The sequence below is a fragment of the Ruditapes philippinarum genome, unplaced genomic scaffold, assembly GCF_026571515.1.
Source record: "Ruditapes philippinarum isolate M1 unplaced genomic scaffold, ASM2657151v2 ctg1340_1_1_1_1, whole genome shotgun sequence".
In the NCBI taxonomy this organism is placed as follows: domain Eukaryota; kingdom Metazoa; phylum Mollusca; class Bivalvia; order Venerida; family Veneridae; genus Ruditapes; species Ruditapes philippinarum.
In genome coordinates, this window is record NW_026861266.1 from 210,506 (window position 1) to 236,806 (window position 26,301).

The following is a 26,301-nucleotide window of genomic DNA, read 5'->3' on the forward strand; positions in this document are numbered from 1 at the left end:
TTTTGGGGTCACAAGGTCAAAGGTCAAGGTCACTATGACCTTAAAACTGAAAACAGTTGCCGGAGCATAACTTAAGTTCCATTTGGCCCACAGTGTTCAAACTTCATAGGATGATTGTCCATATTGGGTAGAAGACCCCTATTGATTTTGGGGTCACAAGGTCAAAGGTCAAGGTCACTATGACCTTAAAACTGAAAACAGATTCCGGAGCATAACTAAAGTTCCATTTGGCCCACAGTGTTCAAACTTCATAGGATGATTGTCCATATTGGGTAGAAGACCCCTATTGATTTTGGGGTCACAAGGTCAAAGGTCAAGGTCACTATGACCTTAAAACTGAAAACAGTTTCCGGAGCATAACTTAAGTTCCATTTGGCCCACAGTGTTCAAACTTTATAGGATGGTTGTCCATATTGGGTAGAAGACCCCTATTGATTTTCGGGTCACAAGGTCAAAGGTCACTATGACCTTAAAACTGAAAACAGTTTCCGGAGCATAACTTAAGTTCCATTTGGCCCACAGTGTTCAAACTTCATAGAATGATTGTCCATATTGGGTAGAAGACCCCTATTGATTTTGGGGTCAAAAGGTCAAGGTCACTATGACCTTTAAACTGGAAAACAGTTTCCGGAGCATAACTTAAGTTCCATTTGGCCCACAGTGTTCAAACTTCATAGGATGATTGTCCATATTGGGTAGAAGACCCCTATTGATTTTGGGGTCACAAGGTCAAGGTCACTATGACCTTAAAACTGAAACAGTTTCCGAAGGAGAACTTAAGTTCCATTTTGCCCACAGTGTTCAAACTTCATAGGATGATGTCCATATTGGGTAAAAGACCCCTATTGATTTTGGGGTTACAAGGTCAAAGGTCAAGGTCACTATTACTTAGAAATTGAAAACAGTTTCTTTAGCATAACTTAAGTTCAATTTGGCCCACAATATTCAAACTTCATAGGATGATTGTCCATATTAGGTAGAAGACCCCTATTGATTTTGTAGTCACAAGGTCAAAGGTCAAGGTCACTATTACCTTTAAACTGAAAACAGTTGTCGGAACATAACTTAAGTTTCATTTGGCACACTGTGTTTAAACTTCATAGTATGATTGTCCATATTGGGTAGAAGACCCTTTTGATTTTGGGGTCACAAGGTCAAAGGTCAAGGTCACTATTACCTTAGAACTGAAAACAGTTTCCGGGGCATAACTTAAGTTCCATTTGGACCAAAATATTGAAACTTCAATGGAGGATTGTTTTGTGAAGGAGGTAATACTTTATTTAATTCCCATGTCTTACAAATGCTTCATCTTTACTAAAAAAAAAATCACTTTCGGGCATATAAAGCTTCGTCTAGCGGTGCTCTTGTTTAAATTTCCTTGTTTTGAAGTTTGTTTTTTTTTCAACATCTATCAAAGATATTAATTTACTTTAGATTTGAAGGGCAGATACATTTTGAAACATTCCCTTGTTTCTACTTTAATTATATCTTTTGACACTAAGATAATTTATTTTAACTTCATATTTGAATCATGGAATGAAATAGTTTATAAATAACATTAAACAGATTTGTACTAGCAAAAGAATAAGAATGATAGAAAGTCTTTGATATTCATTTACAGTGAGTCCTAGTTGGATTGCTTTGTTATTAATCATATAATGAGTAATTAATAGAATTCTTTATATGAGATCCTTGTTATTTTTCAACTTCTTGATTATAATGTGAACTTGCTGTGGTTTATCATTAATATCTAGTCAAGATAAAATAATTGTTATACATTGTACTATTTAATTATGTAAAAAAAATGTAATTATATAGCAGAATCTTTTTATAGTTTTTGCGATACAAATGTAACTTAACTATGTAAGAGAGAATTTATAAATGTAATTTTCCTTATCTTATAGGTCAACAAAAGGATGATTGTCAAAGAGAAACTGATCTTGATGCCCGGCTTGTTCGCACCCGCCGACTCGCCACTAGATCTGTTGAGGGATCTTCTCATACTGCTCCTCACAGTGCTCCTCCAATCAATCCAGTAACTCCTATGGTGTATAAACCTAATGTTAACCTCGAAGATGCTGTTAAATGGCCTATAGACCTTCCTGGAAAACTTGACTTTAGGAAAATGGAGGTTTTTGAAGGTATTCGAATAATACATTAGTTTATCTTGTTGGCTATTATTTATGTGATATTATTTTTGTTTGCAAGTTATTTGTCTTTAAAAGTTTAATAACATATGCATGTTTATGGAGTAGAATGTGAATTTTAGGATATACTCAGCACTGCCTTTTCAATATTTCTGCGAGTAAGTTGTCTGAAGATTTGTAAAGGAAGACAACTCTGTATGCCTTATACTGATTTTTATTCTCAATTTTGTTTTAAATAAGCAGTTGTTTCCCTTGATTACAAAGTAGCTCATGTTTTCAGGTCAGATGTTGTTGAATTGGTTAAGTGGTTCCATAGACAAATCTCACTACCTGCGACTTGTGATGACAAAACATGACATCAATGTTATAGTGTGTCAGGTGTGTACTTGTCTGATTGCTGCTGGTGTCATGAAACAGTTAGAAGGCAAAGATCAGGAAGGCATCTTTAAGGTAACTTAATTATGTATGATCGTCAAAAATCAAATCATTATCATTACCTAGTGTGAAGCATTTTTTTTAAAACTTAGCTTGAATAAAGTCTCTCAAACAGTCTTTGATATAGAGTACAAGCTAGAAGCTTCATTCTAGATAATATGTAGTTTGGCAAGTGAACTTGAAATGATTATACTAGCACAAGTCTGATTATGTACATGTTCTTTATACTATTTAACATAGAATAAATAGCAAGAACATAGTAAAATAATTATTGGAGTTATAGGAGGTGATGCGAGCGAAAGCAAGGGAGCTTATACTTTTTACTTGATATATATCCAAACTTCGAACATTAACCTACATTTTCATTGGTTTGAATAACATTTGCTGGAATTATACATTATAATTATGTGACATGGAATCGGTACACATTTCTAAATATGATAGGGGCAAGTTACCTTCAAATTCAGTTTTACTCAGCTATGCCCCTCTTTGGACTTGGAATTAAGTTTCAAAATTTGAAAGTTAGAGACTGTAAATATCTTAGAATGTGAGATATCCACTTGAAATTTCAAATACTTAGAAATAAATCAGCTTGACCATTGAACAATTACAAAAAGTAATGAACAAAGAGTTTATCCATTAAATGTATAATAAATAAAACAAGATAATTATAGATAGAAATGCCCTCTCTCTTCCTATGATTGGGGAACAGGATAGTTAAAGGTGTGCAATTATACAGTGTTTATCCATTGTATGTGGGTCATATTCATCTTGTGATTTTGATTTTTTTGTGTTAGGAAGTCATTCACTTAAGTTACAGAATGTTGGTGGTTTGGTCCAGGTGCCTGCTTGTATGTGAAGTATCAATACATGATGTGTAACAAGAGGTATTTCTCCATCAGTAAACCTGGACATATGACCTTAGATACCTATAAAACCTGACCCATTTATATCACCTTACCCACCTTTAATTGTTAATTAAAGGCACTTTATGCATCAGAATTGAATAAAATTTTCATTCTTTAGAAAGGGAAAAAATGAGTTTTGTAACAGGAAAATTATAGTTTTAGAGCATATTAGATGTTTAAATAAAGTATCGCTGAATGTGAAATAGCTTTTCATAAAAGTAGCAAAATGTATACGAAGAAATATTTTGACTTCCATACAAAATAGTAAATACTATAATTGTACTAATTGCCAAAAAGCAACAGAAGCAAGAGATGATTCAAGTCATTGGCCAATTAGGGCTCTGTTGCTATTTTTGGGGAGATTTATGAGAGAGGATAATTTTGAGAAATAAAAATGTAAGCATACTAGGACATGATGGGCTTTAATGAATTAAAATTAATGTCTTTGATGAAAGTAAGAGAAAATTAATCTCCTTAATAAATTTGAAAAAAGATTCAATAAAATTTGAATAAATCTTCAATAACATTATGTTGCCATTGTCCCCATATTGTATAATATTCAATTAGACTTAAGTTTGCAGATAAATGGTATTAGATATACATGTACATCCTTTCTTGTGGCCAGGCAATTACAAAGGGATGTAATTACAGTAACATAGATGCATGAACCAGGTTAATGCTTATATGATTTATAACATAGACTATGGTCTGAATTTGATCGGTTTATTTGATAGGAAATACAAATATATATATATTTATATATATATAAATTATGATAATAACATACATACACCAGGAAGTCTCTGTTAGAGTAAGTTTTTCAAAGTTATTAAATTTAAAGTTATTAAAACAAAGAATAGTTAAAATCTTATATAAATAGATTGTTAAAAGCTGATTATTGACTTTTATTGTAACATGTATGAAATTGAATGATGGGATTCATTATAATTATTGATTTTTGTTAAATTTGATTGAATATATTCATTGTTTCATAATGATTATTCTGTCTTATATTAATAGAACACAGTGATGTTTTAATTATTCAGTTAATATAATTTTGACAGTTATTGTGTATTGTAATGACTTAAAATTATTATTTATGCAGTAAATGAATAGACAAAAAGAGAGACCTCAAAGTATAGCAGTATTGCATGTGTGATTAATCAATCATACAGGGGAGTCTCAAATTATGCTGTGATGTGACACTTTGATGAAGGCTTTGACTTTTATGAATTTTGTTAATCACTTCTATTAATTCCCTTTTGTTTTAGGTTTAAATACAGTTTAGTTGTACCCCTTTGAAGTTACAGCTTTGTTAAATTTTGTCTATGATAAAGTTGTAATGATCAGTGAATAATATTGTCAAACCCTTTAACCTAACAATGTACAGGAAATGGTTTCATAGGGAGATATTGATATGTTAATATTATCTATGGTATATGTTGATATTATCTATGGGATATGTTGATATTAACATTGGGATATGTTGATATTATCAATGGGATATGTCAATATTATATATGGGATATGTTAATATTATCTATGGGATATGTTGATATTATCTATGGGATATGTTGATATTATCAATGGGATATGTTGATATTATCAATGGGATATGTTGATATTATCTATGGGATATGTTGATATTATCAATGGGATATGTTGATATTATCTATGGGATATGTTGATATTATCTATGGGATATGTTGATATTATATATGGGATATGTTGATATATGTTGATATTATCTATGGGATATGTTGATATTATCAATGGGATATGTTGATAATTATCTATGGGATATGTTGATATTATCAATGGGATATGTTGATATTATCAATGGGATATGTTGATATTATCAATGGGATATGTTGATATTATCTATGGGATATGTTGATATTAACATTGGGATATGTTGATATTATCAATGGGATATGTCAATATTATATATGGGATATGTTAATATTATCTATGGGATATGTTGATATTATCAATGGGATATGTTGATATTATCAGTGGGATATGTTAATATTATCTATGGGATATGTTGATATTATCAATAGAATATGTTGATATTATCAATGGGATATGTTGATATTATCAATGGGATATGTAATATTATCATTGGGATGTGTTGATATTATCTATGGGATATGTTAATATTATCTATGGGATATGTTGATATTATCTATGGGATATGTTGATATTATCAATGGGATATGTTGATATTATCTATGGGATATGTTGATATTATCAATGGGATATGTTGATATTATCAATGGGATATGTTGATATTATCAGTGGGATATGTTGATATTATCTATGGGATATGTTGATATTATCAATGGGATATGTTGATATTATCTATGGGATATGTTGATATTATCTATGGGATATGTTGATATTATCTATGGGATATGTTGATATTATCAATGGGATATGTTGATATTATCAATGGGATATGTTGATATTATCTATGGGATATGTTGATATTATCAATGGGATATGTTGATATTATCTATGGGATATGTTGATATTATCAATGGGATATGTAATATTATCAATGGGATATGTTAATATTATCTATGGGATATGTTGATATTATCTATGGGATATGTTGATATTATCAGTGGGATATGTTGATATTATCAATGGGATATATTAATATTATCTTTGGGATATGTTGATATTATCAGTGGGATATGTTGATATTATCAGTGGGATATGATAAGTTTATCTATGGGATATGCTGATATTATCTATGGGATATGTTGATATTATCAATGGGATATGTTGATATTATCAATGGGATATGTTGATATTATCATTGGGATATGTTGATATTATCAATGGGATATGTTGATATTATCAATGGGATATGTTAATATTATCTATGGGATATGTTGATATTATCAATGAGATATGTTGATATTATCAATGGGATATGTTAATATTATCTATTGGATATGTTGATATTATCAATGGGATATGTTGATATTACATAAGGGTCATTTTTGTATCAGAGACTAAGTTTCCAAATTTCCCCAAAATATAAAAGGTTGATACTTGGTATGTTGCTTATTACCTTTGTTGTATACAAAATTATAGAAATCATGTCATCAAGATCAAATTAACCCTGTCTTGGTGGTCACTTGGGTTACATGGACTTGAATATGTCTATCTAGGAAACTACATAGTCTAGAAATATCATAAGTATAATTGGATTGTAGCATTTGCCATATTGACTTTAACAAAAGGTATATAAATCATGCCTCTTGGTCCTTTTCTATAGTTAAATTTTCCTGTTTCAAATGATTTTCAGGTAAGCATTGTAGGGCCATCATGACCCTCTTGTTAATTCCTTTTATTACCAACAATTCAGTCATTAGTTTTGATAATGGAAAGTGATCATTAATTTTATCAGATTAGAAAAATTAAAATACTGGTGTATTGTGAAAACTGGCATATTTCTGCTTTTCTGATCAATTCATTTTCCATGGCCAGAAACATGAACATTTACATGTTTTCCTCTATAATCACCGTATTTTCAATATTATATCGATATATATATTATATATGTGTGTAGTGAAATATGAGCCTTTCCTTATATAACATCATATTACTATAGTGAATCATTACCTGTACTAGTAATCAATATCTGTTCTTGAGAACACAAAATAGTCGTCTGCTAACAGGTCTGTTATGATAATATGGTTGCTTGGAATGTTACTTTAATACGAGGGTTCTTCAAAAAGTTCTGTTATCGGGTATTAAAAACAAGATAAAGAAAATATATACGAAAATGGTTTATTTCATCCCTTCAAAATTTCACCACCTACAGAAATACACTTTTGTAATCGAAATTTCCACTGTCTAAATGCATCAGAGTAGTCTGCCCTTGGTATCAGTCTCAAACACTGATATACAGCACTTCCAAGTCCGCTTCTGGTGGTATACCGACGTCCAGACAACATCTTTTTTAGCCGGGGAAATAAAAAAAAGTCACATGGACTTAAATCCGGCGACTAAGGGGGGTGGCTTAACACATTGACCTTTTCTTCAGCGAGAAAGTTAACAACCCCCTTGCTTTTATGCGCGGGGGCATTATCATGTAGTAAATTAATTCCCCTTATTCCAGTACTTGGAAGTTTCTTTTTATAAAACTTTTTTATTCTTTTTAGCACAACGTTCTTATAATATGTTCCAGTGATTGATTTTCCAGATTGTGATGGTATCTGAATAACTGGACCAAGATGATTGAAAAAAATGGTGTACAGGACTTTCTTTGAGCTTTTCTGCCGTTTAGCCACTACTGGACGTTTTTGATTTTTTCCTCTCCATTGTTTATTATCACCCCTCCTTTGTGGCTCAAACATGTAGACCCAAGTCTCATCTCCAGTTAACATATTAGAAATAGTCCTGCTGTCAAATGTTTTGAACTCTTTAAGGAGTTTTTTTGAACACATGACTCTCATTTTTTTCTGGTCATTGGTCAGTAAATGGGGCACCCAACGTGCACATACCTTTTTAAGTCCAAGTTTTTTTGACAGAATTTCATGAACACTTCCTTCTGAAATGCCAACACTATTAGCCATATCCTTTACTGTATAACGGCCATCTTCTTCCACCAATGCTTTCACAGCAGCCACATGCTTATCAGTCACTGACGACTTCGGACGTCCACTTCGACGACCATCTTTAATCACAGAAAGCCCACCTTTAAATTTTTTCGCCCACCTACAAACTGTCATAAATGATACCACAGAATGTCCATAAATACCATTCAGCTCATTGTAAATGTCTTTTGGAGATATATGCAAAGCAGTGCGACTTTTAATATAAGCGCGTACTTCAACTTTGTAATGTCGTTTCATTGTTATTTCCAAAAAATGGCCAGTGTATATGAGTGACACTACTTCAAAACTGAATAATTTTGTCATTATTGCATCAATTTGCACGTGTTTTTCGTGCTTATATAGTGTGAATATTTATGTACATTAATGTATAGGTTTATTGAAGCAAAACCGTCGATTACGCTACGGAAGACCATTGGTAACAAAACTTTTTGAATAAACCTCGTATATATGTATACTGGTATATATATTTAATTCATTTTAATGGGAAATAATTAACTGGCACTATGAATGAAAATTGTAAATAATGCAAATATGGAAAAAAAATCATAGCATCACATCTAGGATCTTCTTGCATATCTAAAAAGATTCTCGCTAGAAAACCTGATCTTGCAGCTTGTCACACTTTAAATGACGTAATTCCCTCGTACTTTTTCAATGTGAATGAATTGCACATTTAGAATGACATCAGTTTGGTATTATATAAATAAAGTTTTATATCGCTACTACAAGAAAAAAATGGTGAATGAAATACATTGTATTAATTTTTGTAATTTCCTTCTGAATCAGAACTAATATGTAATATACAAGAAAAAAGAATCATACACCGGCTGTCGCCACAGACAAGAATATCTAACTCTAGGGAAAGCTCAGAAGAGCATCCTTTAACAGTTACCCTCAAGCTGGATATTTCAGACTATACTAGTATGGCAGCATGTGTAAACAGTTACCCTCAAGCTGGATATTTCAGACTATACTAGTATGGCAGCATGTGTAAACAGTTACCCTCAAGCTGGATATTTCAGACTATACTAGTATGGCAGCATGTGTAAACAGTTACCCTCAAGCTGGATATTTCAGACTAGTATACTAGTATGGCAATATGTGTAAACAGTTACCTTCGATACTAAACTGGCAGCCAGTGTAGGATTCTAATATTCCTCAACAAGTTATCTTGAAAGGTTGACAGATAATCATGACTGTGTCATAACAAAATTGAGGAAAATAATAGATAGTTTTGTTCTATCTGTGGCAAATGAACATTCTTTTAATGCCATATCATCTGAATTTACCTATAGCTATATCATATTATTTCCATATTTGTGCTAAATATGCTGATAAGGAGATGTTAATATTAGAATGTTGATCTCAAACGAATATCTTAATTTACTTCGCATTACTTACACAGTATGCATTTTTCTGTGAAGTTCTGTGAAAAATTATTTATTTATTTGGTTGTACTATTGGATATTAGAACATCTTGTTTAGAAATAAACATGACAGTGTGTAAGTGGAAAGGTGTTGACCCTATGTAAAACAAGGAAAGTATCATTTATGTATTCATGGATGAAATTGTTGAATCTTTTTAAATGGTTGAAATATGGTAAGTTCTGATATGTTGACACATTTATTGCCATTGACTGTGGTTATGACTGAAAGATGGTGATAAAATATAACATTATTATGTATGGCATTACTTTAAAAATTTGTGATAATTTACATATAATTATTGTTGTTTATATAGTATTTATATTGGCCATCAGAAAACAATAGCAATAAAGGTGAAAATAATGCCGACAATTCTGTTTGTACCCAACATCAAAGTGACATGTTTTGAATTAATGTACATGTATGATATATAAACAAAAAACATAATTTTCGACCAAGGCATTTATAAATAATTCATAGTTTTTTCAAGGACATACAGAGAAGGAAAGGTATATGCCATCATATAATGATATTATGTTTAACATTAGCATAACAGCTCACATTTCAGCAGGATACATATAGACATTGTAAGATGACTGAGAGTGTCATGTGTAGGCACATGCAATTATAAGTGACTGATATCAGACTACACAAAATTGTCATGTGTAAGTGTGTGTTGCTATGACTGGTTGATATCAGTCAGTACAAATGTCATGTGTAAATTGGTGTTATTATTATAGATAATACAAATGTAAGTGGAAGTTTCAATGAGTGCTTGATATCAGACAGTGCAACATGGGAATGACTTAATTGCCTACATTTTCATGCTGTCTGACCAGTTTCATTGATTGGTTGCCTTAATATAATGTTTGCTCTATAATTATCAATGTGCAGTTGAGAATTTAAACAAGACAAGTCCATTTTATAATGTGGGTGAGATAAATGATTATATAGTATAATTCTTGTTTTACAGACAGATTGTATGTACTATTGGACACACACACAACAGAACTCCCCTAATGTTACTGTGGATGTAAACAAACTACAGCCCATGTGGCCACCAGTACAGGAACAGACAGATGATAACAGACCAGCACTTAAATATACAGAAATAGGTAACTATTACTTATAAACACTTCATGTGGCTTTGAAATAAAAAAACTTTAAAAAAAAATCCTTTCGAAACTGACATCATGGCATTGTAACAGAAAGGAATGGTCATCATTGTAGATGTAAATGTTTTTAAAAGATTTTTGAAGGGTTGTATAAGTAGGTTTTACTAACATCTTGGTAGTTGACAAATTGATTCACTTTGAGATTGTCTACTACAGTGTTTCAGTGTGTTGCATTGAAATAACAGCATTTAAAGCAGTGATTTTATTTTTCAATTTTCAAAATAACCTGTGGCTTTCTGACAAGAAAAAAATAGCATAATAAATAGGAAAATGGGAAAACCTAAAATCAAATTCGAACAACTGAAAATGGAATTTACCCACACATTTGATAAAAATTTCAATTCAAGTTAACATGCATGATGCCAGAAGTTATCAAAAGGGAATTAAATTTATCAATTAGCTGATATAATGCAGCTGCTGTTAAGTCGTGGTTCTGTTGAAGAATGTGCACAGGGCATTTCAGGGGAAAATATACCTATTTTTGGCTAGAGGAAACCGCTGTAGAATTCAGCTGTAAAGTACAGGAAAAATCACTAAAAATTGGGCATAATTCTGATATTCTAATCTAATATTATTGAATAGATATTAACTCTAAACCTGCTGATAAGCCTTTGCCACCAGGCACCAGTATAGAGCCAGACCAGTCGGCACTCCTGTCCAGTTTAACCAGGCTCTAAACTGTTGGCTAACCAACTTGTTAATGTCTGATTATTCAAAATTGATAATGGACAGTTCCAAAAATGGAAGCTGGACAAATCCATTAAAAAATTCAGCAAGTTAAGGGTTAAATTAGGAATTAATTACATGACACTTGTATCATATATTTAACTGAGAGAAAAAAGTAACTGAATGGTAAAAATTGTTGTAACCTTTTAGTAAATAGCAGTTATACCGACGACTCAACAAATTACATGTATAACCTACCACAAAATATCATGGCATTTATAGGAATATTTTCTTCAATAATTAGTGGGCACAAACTCTATCAGTCTTGTACAAATATATAGATATATTTTATGACTGAAATACATGTGATATACAGGATTAAAAATGAGAAATTAGGATTTAAAATGTATCGAAGTGAAAAGAATATATCAAGACCGCTCAGTTTAAAAATAGAGTGTCAGCTCGGTGAGTATGACAACATGACTTTACTGATAAAATATTTGACAAAGAATGTACTTTATTTTATGTATTATTTATACATCATTAATATATTTTTAATATAATTGTGCCCCCACTTTAGTGGCGGGCATTTAGATTTACCCTTGTCCGTCCGTCCTTCTGTCCGTCCATTCTCTTTTGTGTTGCACGTATCTCAAAAAGTATTTTACCTAGAGTCATGAAACTTTACAGGAATGTTGATCAGCATGTGTAGTTGTGCACCTGGGTATTTTCGTCTGGATATTTTTAGTCTTTTTAGAGTTATTGCCCTTGACTTAGTAAAATTTTGCAATTTTCAACTTGTGTCGCATGTAACTCAAAAAGTATTTGACCTAGAGTCATGAAACTTTACAGGAATGTTGATCAGCATGTGTAGTTGTGCACCTGGGTATTTTCTTCTGGATTTATTTAGAATTTTTAGAGTTATTGCATTTGACTTAGAAAATTTTTGCAATTTTCAACTTGTGTCGCATGTAACTCAAAAAGGATTTGACATAGAGTCATTAAACCTTATGGGAAGGTTGCTCAGCATATTTAGTTTTGCACCTGGGGTTTTGCTTGTGGATTTATTCAGTATTTGTAGAGTTATTTCCCTTCACTTAGTAAAAATCATTTCATTATGTTGTTATTTGTTCCTTGAGTGCTTGAGTTAGAATCAACCAACTTTACAGAAATAATGATCAACATCACTAAATTACAGGAATAATGATTCACATCACTGTGAAGCTATGCACCTGGGACTTTGCATGTGGATTTTTTTCAGTTTTGTTACAGAAATTGCCCTTGACTTACAGTAGTATAAATTTGCAATTTTCAACTTGTTCATGCATAGCTCAAAAGTATTTCACTTGTAGGCCTGAAAGTTTACAAGAATGTTGGTCAGCATGTGTACTTATGCACCTTGGGGTTTGCTTGTGGATTTATTCAGTATTTGTAAAGTTCTTGCCCTTTACTTAGTAAAAGATTTTTAGTTTTCAAAAAATATTTGACCTAGAGTCATAAGATTGACAGAACAGTGGCGCGGTGGGGGCACCCGTGTCCTATGGGTATATAATATGATATTTATCAATTTAGTGGGAATTATTTAAAAATTTAAGCACTGTTCCAGTTCTTATTCAGTTATTTTCAACATACATGTATTTTGTTCTTATTGAATTTTTGAATGATACTTCTCAAAATTTAAAAGTTTTATGACCATATGGAAATAGAAGAGGGGTGGGGTTTTGATTGGGGGTCTTGTCGGTTTGTGGGTAATTTTATCATTGCCCATATAAACATATTCATTCTAGTATCCAGAACTTCATACTTGGATAAAATATATACCATTATTCAAAGCATATCTTTTTCTTGTCTAATTATGACCTTTACCCCATGTTGACCTTTGTCTTTAATCTTCAAATACATGACTTTGTTATTTATGTACAAATTTGCTTTATTACATGACTGTGTACCTCTAGGCAAGTCATTGAAATGACCTACACCTATAAGATCAAATATTCCTTGAGCAAGAAACTTTACACTAATTTCTTGGTACTTGTTAGTTCTGGTTGGAACTGATTCGAGAGTTTTTCAATAAACTTAAAGCTTCCTACACAATCCAGCTGAAGATAAATTCTGGATATTATTACTAAATATTTAGCAAACTCAACCTTGATTTTGTTATTTTAATGTCTGCTCTTAATTTTGACAGAGAAATGTAACCTTTTCTCCTTTCTGATGTTTGACCTTCAATTAGTCATATATTTTTTTATTCATGAAAATTCCTTTTAAATTTTTCTTGTCCTTATGACTTATCATTTATGACCACATCTTGTTTACAATTTTAGCTTGCAGTAGCATTAAATTTAAATCTTTTAATTTTATTAGGTCAGAGTTAAAACATATGTTATTTAAAAGTAAAAGGCGTACATCTTGGAATAATATGATGCATAAAAGGGAAATTATTTTGAGTGATAGAAAATGTGATATTAATTAAACTTGGAATCAGCATAATGCCAGGAAAGATGCATTTACTAACTGTTGGCTACCCAATTTTATTGTTTTGATCTTTAAATACATGAAGTTCAATTCTTTAGTTTATTCTTTATTTGGTTTGAATATTCACATTATAATGTTTATAGCATCAAAATAAACAAACACTTGTTATGATGTTAAAGCTGGGCTGGTCGGTTACATAAAATAAATAAGGACAAAAGTTTGAGTAAGATATTTTAAATTAGGCAAAAAAAAAAAAGTTTATCTAAAAACAAGTTAAATTATATGTAAATGAAAAGTTTGCCAGGTTACAGACATATGCAGGAAGTTTTTGTTTGTAACAGTAATGTAGTACGTTTATATAAATATTTCAAATTTCATCTTGAACTTCTATAAAACAGAGATATCATGTGTAAGGATAGGTTCATACAAGCTTAACAAAGTCAAGTGTCATTGTTCAAAAATTCATTAGCATTTTTGTCATAAATTATGAATTGGATACTTGAGCACCTTGACAATACATTTGTAACAAATAGAAGTGGAAACTTTGTTTAAATTGTGATACTTTAAAAATATAGCTATTAACATCAGTCTGTCTACAGGTCACCATTGAAGATTTGGAATACTTTTGATTTTAATGTGATACATTTAATATGAATTATGCTATTTTCCTTGTAATATTGGAGAATATAAGGGACCATGAAATAATCATTTTCAAGATGTTTGGTCAGTTTTTATGAAAATTCTGAATGATAGAAGTGGATGTGTTACCATCATGAAAAGATTTATATTTGCAATCAACTGAATTAATTGCTTTGATTTTAGCAAAATAAGCAAATTTTATATAAGTTTGACACATAAGAATAAAGGAATATATTGTTGCAATATTTACATTGAGGCTTATGTTGTGTATATTTGTATATATATTTTATAGGAATTGTACGGAGGAGGTGACCGCTTGTGGTCATTTACATTGATGTGTGGGGTTAACTAGAAAAGTGGATTAAATTTCACGTTTCATTGAATTTCTTTTGACAACAAACTGATAATATCACAAAATTAAGCGTAGAGTCAAATATTTCATTACAATTTACATATCATTAATACTGGAAATATCAGCTACTACATTTACCTGGCAGTAAACTTAATGTTTAAAATGTTAAATTTGTAGTTTATTACAGTTTTAAAAATGGATCTAGGTGACACAGCATGTGACATTAAAATTTAAAATTATTTTAGACTAAAATTTCTTCTCAAGTTTTGTATAAAAATTAAAGGTAAAGAAAAAGGTATAAAAATTCTGACACGATACAGGTTGTTTAATTTTTAAAACTAAAAATTTGTTAACATGTGTCAGTTATTTTAACAATGTTGACGTCAAGATTCATCATAAAGTGATGCTTAATAATGAGTGAGATTAAAGGAAATGATGATGGCATAAAAATAACAGTGGAATTATCATAGATATAAAGAATATTGAATTGCGAATATAAAGGATGAGTGATAGTAAATACGGAGTAAATGGAATCTATACAGCATTTAGAGTACATGTACCAAAAAGCAATGTGCCTAGAGAAAGCCCAACACTCCTCCCCACCGTCAACAGACTCTGGGGTAATTGTTAACAACGAAAGTGAAGGTGTGTTATAAAAATGTAATTCAGTTTAGATTATGCATAATTTATATCAAAGCTATTTAAATTTTGATTGTACATATAATTTGCTCTGTGGTCATGTTGGAGTTTTGTAAACCTCTAATCTTTGCCTTAGTGCCGTAACAGGTTAAGTTTGTCTAAATTTAATAGGAGTTAACCAGTTATTGCAATAAGTGGATATAATGTTTGTTGTCCATTTATATGTACACTTCAGCAAATTTTGTCTACACATGTGAGAAATTTTTGTCTACACATGAGAGCAATGTCTTCTAGATTTGTTTTGAACCAGTTCAGAGTGAAACTGGTATAGTGCCCCTGTAACCAGACAGATTTTATTGTGAGTGATATATGTGTACCAGTCTTGCAGGCAAACAAAACATGTATTGTGAGTGAAACTGGTAAACCACCTTGTAGGCAAAAGGTAGGGTTAGAATAAAATAGGTATATCTGTCTTTTCGGCAAACAAAGTGTACTGTATGTGAAACTGGTATACCAACCTGTCTCGCAGGCAAATGGTGTACTTTGAGTGAAACAGGTCCACTAGTCTTGTAGAGTGAAATGTGTATACTAATCATGTAGACAAACTGTACTGGGAATGAAAGTGTATTTCCATCATGTAGGTAAAAGGGTTAAATATATAAGAATAAAAAGTGTTCTGAACAATTTTAACAGTATAATTTAAACATGAATGATTTTCAGATTTTGAGACGTGGATAGCCTGTGAGTGTTGTGTAATCAGTAGAGATGTTTAGTCAAGAGAAATATATTTGTTATATATACAGTATATACATTGTGTATCATTATATAATCCCTATATATGTATGTTGTGTATATGTAAAACTTATGATATATAATTGTAATAATGTAATACAGTGGCTGAAAAAGAAAGTCTAGTCTTGCAAAAATGTCATTTGTGGAAATGTCAATTGTTTTAGAATGTGATTTGAGCCGCGTCATGACAAAACCAACGTAATGTGTTTGTGACCAGCATGGATCCAGACCAGCCTGCGCATCCGCGCAGTCTGATCAGGATCCATACTGTTCACTTACAAACCCTATTACAAGTAGAGAAACTGATAGCGAACAGCATGGATCCTGATCAGACTGTGCAGAGGCGCAGGCTGGTCTGGATCTATGCTGGTCGCAAACCCACTATGTTGGTTTTGTCGTGACGCGGCACATTTAGTACAAAACTAGACTTTCTCTTATTACTACAACATTGTTACTTGTTTTTGTCAGATTTCTGTGACTGCTGTTTCTCTGAGACATTAGTTATTAAGATTCCTGATGGGTTATATGGTCCTATATAAATGCTAGTTTGTATATATAACACGAGTCCCTAGGTGAGGGTTATATTGCAAACAACCAAGTCCATTTATATATGGCCATATAACCTGTCAGGAATATTTATAACGAATTTATAATACTGCAAACTTCCTATTTTAGAGTAAAAAAAGTGAGATTTCTTTATTAATTGACTGCAACCTTGTATATAAAACTATATAAACGTCAAGATTATGTAATGAACAGTGACGTTACAAACGTGCAGTATTATAAAAAGCTATATATACGTCAGGATTATCCAGTGAAAAATGACGTTACAAACATGCAGTATTATAATACATGTTAATCCTGTCTACTGTCTAAGTTCTTTCTTTTATTCCCAAAACATTTTACGTAACTATGGTCCACTAAAACTGAGACCTACATAGTTTTATACTCATACATGTAGTAATACTGGTATGTACAGTCAGACACAGTCACAGACGGTCAGACAAACAAAACATGTTATAAGATATAATGTAACCATAACACAGCTTGTATATATCATGTTCTCACATAGGTATATTTATTTCTTGAAATGATGTCGAGTACCTTGAAATTGTATGATCCATTATGTCAAAGTATATTCATTGTATATTAGGAAATGAGCTCTTACTAACATTGAGAGAGGTGTTATTTAATTTTTTACTGAAAGTTCTGCTATTTAGTGGTGTAATTGGTGTGATGAAATAACATTTGTTATTACTTTCTGATGCAAAGTTTTTAATTGTAGATATTAAGTGATTAACATCATTGCTGTTTCAAAATCTGTCTGATCAAAATGATTTTATATTTAGGTGTTTGGTTCTTAATGATTACACGCAAAATTCAGTAGAAAGATACTGTTAGGACCACCTGTATTCATTAGAATATTTCAAGTTTGACAGAATAGATGAGCAGATTAATTATTTTATAATATCAACAATTTTGTACTAACAATATTATGAAGTATATCAATATACTAGAATACTTGTAGCAGTAAGTAGTGGTGTAACACAGTAGAGAACATATGATCCAATATGATGATATAATGTACCCAATGATGTGGCACCATGGTCTTTACATTGATCAGGGTCCATCTAATTTGGTATTTATAAGTGGTAAAATTTCTTACAGTTTTCTTCCATAGCATCTATTTAAAGATATACTATGCTCATTCTTGAGTAAAATACTTTAATCACAGAAGTTTATTTGAATCTATAAAATTCTTACTGAATAAGTCTAATTTGAATAAAAGAATGAATAAACTATGTATGGAAAGCTGTGTTCCCTTTAACGGGTCAAGCAGAGTTGGTCCCTCCTTTGGCATAATTTAAGAAAGGATAAATGAGTGATTAAAATTATCTGACTTGATCAAATGGAATTTCATGTGAATGTATTCCAATGTATTATAAAAGGGTGTGACATTCCAATCAAAATATTAAATTTTATCTAAGCATGACCTCTTCATATTGTTCATATAGCCTTGTGTTTGGCAGGCAGTAAAGGAAACACTAATATATTATATAAACAAGTATATTTTAGCCATTATAACTTTATACCAGTCAAGTTTAAACCCTATAATTATCCCAACATTAGGTTTTTTTTGTACATTTTGCTATGAATAACGATTGTAAAATAAGCATTTAGATGGTTAACGTAAGAAGAAAACAATTCCATTCAGATGTGGGTTAGTAGGAATTGTTTACTGACTGAATAAATTTAGTAATTAAAAGCTCAGAAAATTAAACCATAAAAGTTTCTGCCTTGATATAATGATATTTATTTATATAATTGATAGATAGGTCATGTTGGGACAGGGTCACACTATTTTATCTTGATTTTGGTACTTTTAATGCAGGAGATAGTTTAAGGAATGGTCAGTCTATGGCAATATAATTTGTGACCAGGGTAGATAGTTTAAGGAATGGTCAGTCTATGGCAATATAATTTGTGACCAGGGTACCTGTCAATTTGTGTACAAAGTGATATATCAGTTGCATTTAGTGTTTGGAGATTGTGTTCTCTAATGCTTGTAATATTATTATGTCTCCCCCACCTCGGGGGGAGACATATTGTTTTTGCCCTGTCCGTCCGTCCGTCAGTCCGTCCGTCCGTCAGTCCGTCCGTCAGTCCGTCCGTCCGTCCATTCTTCGTTTCCGGACGATAACTAGAGTTCCTTTTGACCTACAGCTCTCAAACTTCATAGGATGAATGGTCTTATTGAGCAGATGATCCCTATTGTTTTTGGGGTCAGTAGTTCAAAGGTCAAGGTCACAGTGACCGTTGGTCAATTTCTCGTTTCCGGATGATAACTAGAGTTCCTTTTGACCTACAGCCCTCAAACTTCATAGGATGATTGGTCTTATAGAGCTGATGATCCCTATTGTTTTTGGGGTCAGTAGGTCAAAGGTCAAGGTCACACTGACCGTTGGTCAATTTCTCGTTTCCGGATGATAACTAGAGTTCCTTTAGACCTACAGACCTCAAACTTCATAGGATGATTGGTCTTATTGAGCAGATGATCCCTATTGTTTTTGGGGTCAGTAGGTCAAAGGTTAAGGTCACAGTGACCGTTGGTCAATTTCTCGTTTCCGGATGATAACTAGAGTTCCTTTTGACCTACAGCCCTCAAACTTCATAGGATGATTCGTCTTATAGAGCAGATGATCCCTATTGTTTTTGGGGTCAGTAGGTCAAAGGTCAAGGTCACAGTGACCGTTGGTCAATTTCTCATTTCCGGATGATAACTAGAGTTCCTTTTGACCTACAACCCTCAAACTTCATAGGATGATTGGTCTTATTAATCAAATGATCCCTATTGTTTTAATGGTCAGTAGGTCAAAGGTCAAGGTCACAGCGACCGTTGGTTAATTTCTCCTTTCCGGATGATAACTAGAGTTCCTTTAGACCTACAACCCTCAAACTTCATAGGATGATAAAGGTTTGAAGAATTATGGAGCAGACACAATTTCATTTAATTTCATTTGTGAAACTATATATGATATGACCATCAAGTGCAATTTCGTTTGACGCCCGCCTGCCATACGCTGATTGAATAACCAGGATTTTCAAAATTGAATACCTGGTTAAAAACAAACAGTTTAGGAAGCATCTTCTCATACAACCTTAACAATAGAAACCATCCATAGACAGCCTTCATTGAAGTGACTACCGGGTATTTACATTATCTTATCTCCATTTCCATTCCTGTTTCCATTCACAGTTATTCTCAGCAGTGGGGGAGACATGCGCTTTTTTACAAAAGCATCCTCTAGTTGAAACTTTGTTTAGGGAGAAACTAAAATCTTACAATTTACCATAAAGAACTTAAGTTTCAATCACAGTGCCTTATTACTGTCCTACTTTGATAGGCCACCCTTCAACAAGGACCTCTCTTGATATTTCAGCTTTGATGATAATGAAAAGGAAATTTTGGGGTGTCTGTGACCAAGTGGTTTAGGTGGCTGACTCCAAACTTCTTGGCCCCTGACTCCTGTAGGTTTAAATTCTGTCCTGGACATTGGATTATTACAGATGAGGAAGATCTCCAACTAGCTTACAGAACGTTGGTGGTTCAACTCAGGTGTTTTTTTGTGTCTGAAATAATGCATGGAGTGGCACCTGAGGTGTTCCTCCACCAATAAAGCAGAAAAGATGTATGCCATAGTAATATATACAAAATATTATGAAATGAAGGTTATTTATATATTTCAGTTATTACATAGTGGGTATGTGTTTTGGTGAAGTGTTTGGTTTGTGAAAAACACACATCAATATCATCAAAACTTTTCTCACCATTGTTTGCCATTATTTGTGCTGTTTTTCTTGTGCTGTATATATATTAGGGCTGTAGCTGTATGCGGTACAAGGTTGGAGATATGTATATATCCCTGACCACTCTTTTGACCTTTAATAAATCCATGGAGAAAAAATTGTATACAAATATATTCAAATATCAGATTTGATTGTTTACTTTAGTTTTACTGCCTTGATTAATATGATATGAATATGGAACAAGAAGCAAGATTGTTCTAGCATTACTAAAATACTAATGTATGAAGATAAAATTAATGTGACTTTCTTAAGTCATGACTTACATAAGTCAACATGTCAAACAATTGGTGACTAATTTATTATTAAAAGTATATAGGTTGTATAATACTGCCTGTACAACTAATGAAAACTAGGTAAAATTATTAAATCATATAAAAAAAATCTAATTTTGATATGGGCAGCTATGAATTTCTATTGGGATTTTCTCAATCTTACCTTCAGTTTCACAATATATATGACATAGGCAATTTCACTTCAGTATACAGCCCTGATATAATGCTGTTTCATTTTCTGCCATTGTCTTTCTTCTATATTCTGTATCTCTTATCAAAGTACTGAAGTGGAGATGGGCTGGCTGTTAACTGGCTACTTAAGGGATGGAGCCACTTGTCCTGCATGATGAGAAGCTGTTAAAACCACTGTAAATACTGATGTATTTCTGCATCAACTGTATGCATTTATGGTGATGCTTTACTTTGTTGACCTATACTGTGATGGTGCACCTTTGAAACAAACAAAAAGCTTTACTTTGTTTTTTGACAATGTAAAGGCTTTCTTTAAATTGTCTGCAAATAGGAGAAAAAATGTGTCAAATTTGTTTGACATATTATAAAGGGTATAAAGGGATTAAAAATATGTGCGCAATTCTGATGCATTTTTCTGGAATAAGACCACAGTATCACTCTGATGAATTTCTGAAATAAGACCACAGTAATATACAAGTTAAATGTTGATGCTGCACATCAAAGACACCGCCAAATGATGTAAACAGTCAATCAGAATTGAAAATCGTTCGCTATTACAATTAAATATCCGAAGCACAAATCAAATTTTATCCATGTTCTTGGTATGTGCTTGTTGTTAAATAATTAAGTTGCATATTTTTGTGAAAAAGTAGAACCTAATGCATAAATTCACAAAGTAATGCCATGTCTGAAATTCTGAAATGTCTGTCTGTTGCGACAAAAATTGAAAAGTCTGGTCGAAGCAAAATAAATTGGATAACAAGTAAAATTGAAATGAATACTTAAAATAAATTCAAGACAATAAGTGCCGAGAATATGTCCATTTAAATATTGATACAAATTGCATAATGTTCGAATGATTTTGAGGACAAACTGTTCTGTCCTTACTGGCCGTAGCGTAACCGGTTCGCAGAGTTTTGCGTACTTTCTTAACGGTTGAGGGAGAAACGCCTCTCTAATAGTGGGCGTGAACTTGTAATTTAATGATTCGACAAGTGATATTGATCAAAGTAATCCTGGTTCCCTTCCGTCCTATCAACAAGGACTAAATGCTAGCATACAGATCACCATATTAAATTTGGCGACAATTCAAGGCGGAGCCAAACTTCAACAGAGGCAAGCAAATGAAGTTGAGTGACACTGCCTCAGTTGTTACCTCTCTCAATGATTAAGTTTTAGAATGATCGACTATAGACTGGTTCATTGACATGTTATTTATTATGCAGATAAAATTAGATAATGATAAAAAGAATATGATATTCAAACATGGCACTATCACTTCAGTTAAGCGTTTTCTAATCCTTTAAAGTTCTGTGACATGTTGTACATCAGAAAAGCTATTTTTATTAGAAAATTTGAAAGCAGTTTGATTTTGTTAAATCAAAAAAAAATACACAAAATCAAGTCTAAAATTTTCCCCATTGCTGTATGGACAAATGCATATATAAAAGTCGCCGCGTGCACGCGTCCTCTAATGAGTGAGAAAGTCGGGTTTAACAAAAACAACACATCATTCTGGCTTTGTTAAAAAGTATAATATTGCTTTGTGTGAGCTTTGGTTTTTTGGTGTGATTTTTATTATGTATTTTGCTATGCCCCCTTTTGTAAGGGGGATATAGATTAGATCTTGTCCATATGTCTGTGAACACATCTTTAAAAACACACAATTTTGCAGACAGGTGTTTTGTGATGACATGTTTTACACCTGTGTTTGAAGGTTATTCCCCTTTGTCTCATTAAGAATTAAGACATTTCTTACAAATATGTGATGCATTCAGACAAGGGGATGATTTGGTACATGTGAGCACAGTTTTAGTTTATATCCATTTGAAAAAAATAATACATGAATATAAAGGAATTTTGTTTTAATGGTTATTCAGTCTGGATCAAGCCTATTTAATTCAAACTCCAGTTGAAGTATTTTGTTGTGATAATTTTATTTTTGTTTTAAAAGGCATGATCTTTATATCTTTTTGTATACTCCTCAATTTCTATGTATTTTCTTTCCAGTACCATATAACCTTTGCATTTCCAATTCCAGGAAAAAAAGCTGTAATATAAAATATGGTAATTCAGGAATTATTAATTGTAATATTATTATCATGTTTTTAGATCACCAGGCAGCTATGGTAACCATGAGACACGAATATAAAGAGGAAGTGGAAAATGTAAAGGTATGCTAATGTAATGACCATGACATGACTTTTTGAACTTAAAAAATTCTACATTATCCAGAATCTTGTTTTAATGTCACGCACAGAGAATTGTAGAGCACACTGTCCTACCGACAGCTCTTGTTGTATTTGTTTTTGTTATCTTGATGGAGAAAAATAAACTTTATAGTTATGACCAGAGTATAGGCTTGCTGTGTTTTAAGTTAATGAAATATATGATATGCAATCTGTCAGTGTTATAATCAATGTTATAAAAGAGTTATTTCTGTTCTAATTTCAGAGAGATCATCAAGGTGTGTTAGACAAGGCAAGACAGGAGTATGAGTGCAGGTTACAGCAAGCTGTTGAGAGAATTGCTCTACTACAGAGAGAAGTAGAGAAATACAAATCTCTGGCCAGTATAGAGAAATACTCACAGAATGCTCTATCAGGTAAACTGTCTTCTCATGTAAGACATCATCTGATATAGAAAATATATTGGTTCTTTGACGACAAGTTATGACTTATTGTATGTGCAATGCGTTTGCCCACAAAACTATGCTGTCTATGGAAAACTATGCCATTTCTTGTAAATGATTTTACATACAAATCTGGGCTGTTGACAGCAAATTGTGCTATCTCTAGTTAACAATGCCTTTGAAGGAGAAACACATACACTGTATTATGCAAATTATGCCATTCCTAGTAAACAATGCCTTTAAAGTAGAAAAAACTACACTGTATATGGAAAACTATTCTACCTCTAGTAAATCATGCCTTTGCACTTGAAACTGAGTTTTTTAAAGTTTAAGTCTTTCTTAAGAAAATGAAAAGAAAGTAAAAATATTGTGAAAAAAAATTGTTACTTAATCTGGACAAGAATCTTTTATTTCTTTTTCATTCCTGCCTGATGTCTTTGCAATAAAATACATTTTTATGATGTAGGAACATTGAAAATTAGGCTGTTCTTAACCATTATTTTGAAAAAACAATGCATATTAAATTCATACAAACATATATTAAACTATTGGCAGATATATACTGTAAGTTAAGTTGTGATTTTGTTAACATATTACAGAAGCTGATAAAGCACAGATGGAGGCGGGGTTTTTGACACCAGACAGTGTAAATGGTTTCACTACACCCATGGCTAACACTCCATCAGTGTCACAGTATCATACCCCAGCAGGTACTCCAGATGCTGTTAACAGTAACTACCCAGTGAATGTCATAAAGTCAGCAAATGAACTTTTTATTGAGGGTGACAGTCTACATGACGGAGCTTCCTGCTCTAGTTCAGATACTACCAGTCTGGCAGGGAGTATAGGGGAGTTTGGTGAAGGTGTGTCTTCAATGGTACCACCTCCCCCGGCTCCACCCCCTCCACCTGGAGTCCCTCCTCCACCCGCTCCACCTCTTCCAGATTCAGTTACAAAAAAGAAAGGTATGATGAATAAAGATTTTCTAAAGTCAATATGTAATTAAAGATGATATAAAACTAAACCAGTTAGTAGGTGATTTTATAAACAAATTATTTTTCTAAAGTTAAAGCTTGATGTTAAAAAGTTACAGCTATATAAAGAGATAAGATAATTTAGTTCCACTCCTTTCATGTTGATAATACTGCACTCATATATATAAACATTATAAAGTGAAGTTATGAGATGATAATGTTTGTATTACAGCATTAAAGCCAGTTATCAATCCAGTGTCACCAATGAGGCCATTATTCTGGAATAGAATACAAGTGAATGATATCAAAACACCAAAACATAAAGAGTAAGTATTACCTTCTTAACAACAAAATGATATAAGAACATTCCAAGTGGCAGTGCAGTGTATATATGCACATCTAAATTTAACATACTCTATTCAGATTCTTTTTATTTTAAAGGTTGAAGGTGGTTTTTTTTCTTAATTGATGTAAAGTGGCAGTCAAATGGTAATAAACCAGAATGGTAATCACAGTTTGATCCTTCTTAGCTCTTCCACGAACAATACCAATGCTCAATTAGATGGGACCTTAATTACCTTGGTCTCATGTTTTTGTGTTCACATTAACATTAAAAAAACCTGGGTCACCTCTTGGGGGCAACTGTAGTATAATGCATTTGAACAACTACACTTGCCAGTAAATAAATAAATCAAAAAAAGAAAAATTGGACACTGTTCCTGAGACTGTCCTTTAAAATTGAAGTGACATTTGATGGTAGAATTTGTAGTGCTAATTTGCGAATTTATTTTAGTGTTGCCATATACATAAGAGATCCATTGGAAAATCATGTTGTTTGTGGACTTTAATCACCATATGCATTGCTAACGTTTAACCATAACTATAGACAGTATATTTAAGGTCATTTGCACTTCTGGATGACTAGTCAAGTGCATTACCACTTTCCCAACACATATGACTAAATTACCATGAAAAACTGGTATCCAGCTCAACCAAACATGCTCGTGAATCAATTCAGCATACTAGTAAATGGAATTATTAATCTTGTTTAAAAATTGTTCTGCTATATTATTTATTTCATTTAGAATTATGTTTCTTTTTCATAATTTCATTTTATTGAGGTACTATCTTGTTTACAGATATTATGAAAGGAAATTGATATGGGAAGATTTAGAGGAAGAAAACATTGATGTGAATGAGTTAGATTCCATGTTCTCTAAGAGACATGTTGAACCTTCTCGTAGATTTAGTCCAAATAAACCTAAAAACAAAGCCAAACAAGTAAGTTTCACATACATTAATATGTTCTAGGTCAGCAAAAGACAATGAACTGTAACATTATTATTATTTAATTTTTTTTATCTGGTCATATTACAACATTTACCTGAAATAATGTTGCTAAAGAAAGAATCTTATACTAGCTATTTTTGTGTTTTAATGGTTACAAAATGGTGAAAATTATATTGCTCCTTTCCTTCATTAGTAATGGGACAGTAATCTAATGTTGTTATTTAATGCCAAGATTTCCTAGATGTATATAATAGAGTTGTATTTTTGTCTGTTTTCTCATTTT

At 32.2% G+C, this 26,301-nt stretch overlaps 1 protein-coding gene across 2 annotated transcripts in view; it reads left to right on the plus strand.

The window, feature by feature from the left end:
* The window catches only part of LOC132715098 (uncharacterized), a 62,631-nt gene that overhangs the window by 8,342 nt on the left and 27,988 nt on the right, over positions 1-26,301 (plus strand). Inside the window, exons 4-12 of one of the 2 annotated variants that reach the window (XM_060698078.1) lie at positions 1,905-2,141; positions 2,428-2,597; positions 10,526-10,667; positions 16,219-16,239; positions 23,235-23,296; positions 23,577-23,727; positions 24,354-24,719; positions 24,961-25,054; positions 25,868-26,009. In XM_060698078.1, the coding sequence (XP_060554061.1) occupies positions 1,905-2,141; positions 2,428-2,597; positions 10,526-10,667; positions 16,219-16,239; positions 23,235-23,296; positions 23,577-23,727; positions 24,354-24,719; positions 24,961-25,054; positions 25,868-26,009 (1,385 nt within the window). The remainder of the gene's footprint in view (positions 1-1,904; positions 2,142-2,427; positions 2,598-10,525; positions 10,668-16,218; positions 16,240-23,234; positions 23,297-23,576; positions 23,728-24,353; positions 24,720-24,960; positions 25,055-25,867; positions 26,010-26,301) is intronic. The other variant, XM_060698079.1, reaches the window with a different exon arrangement.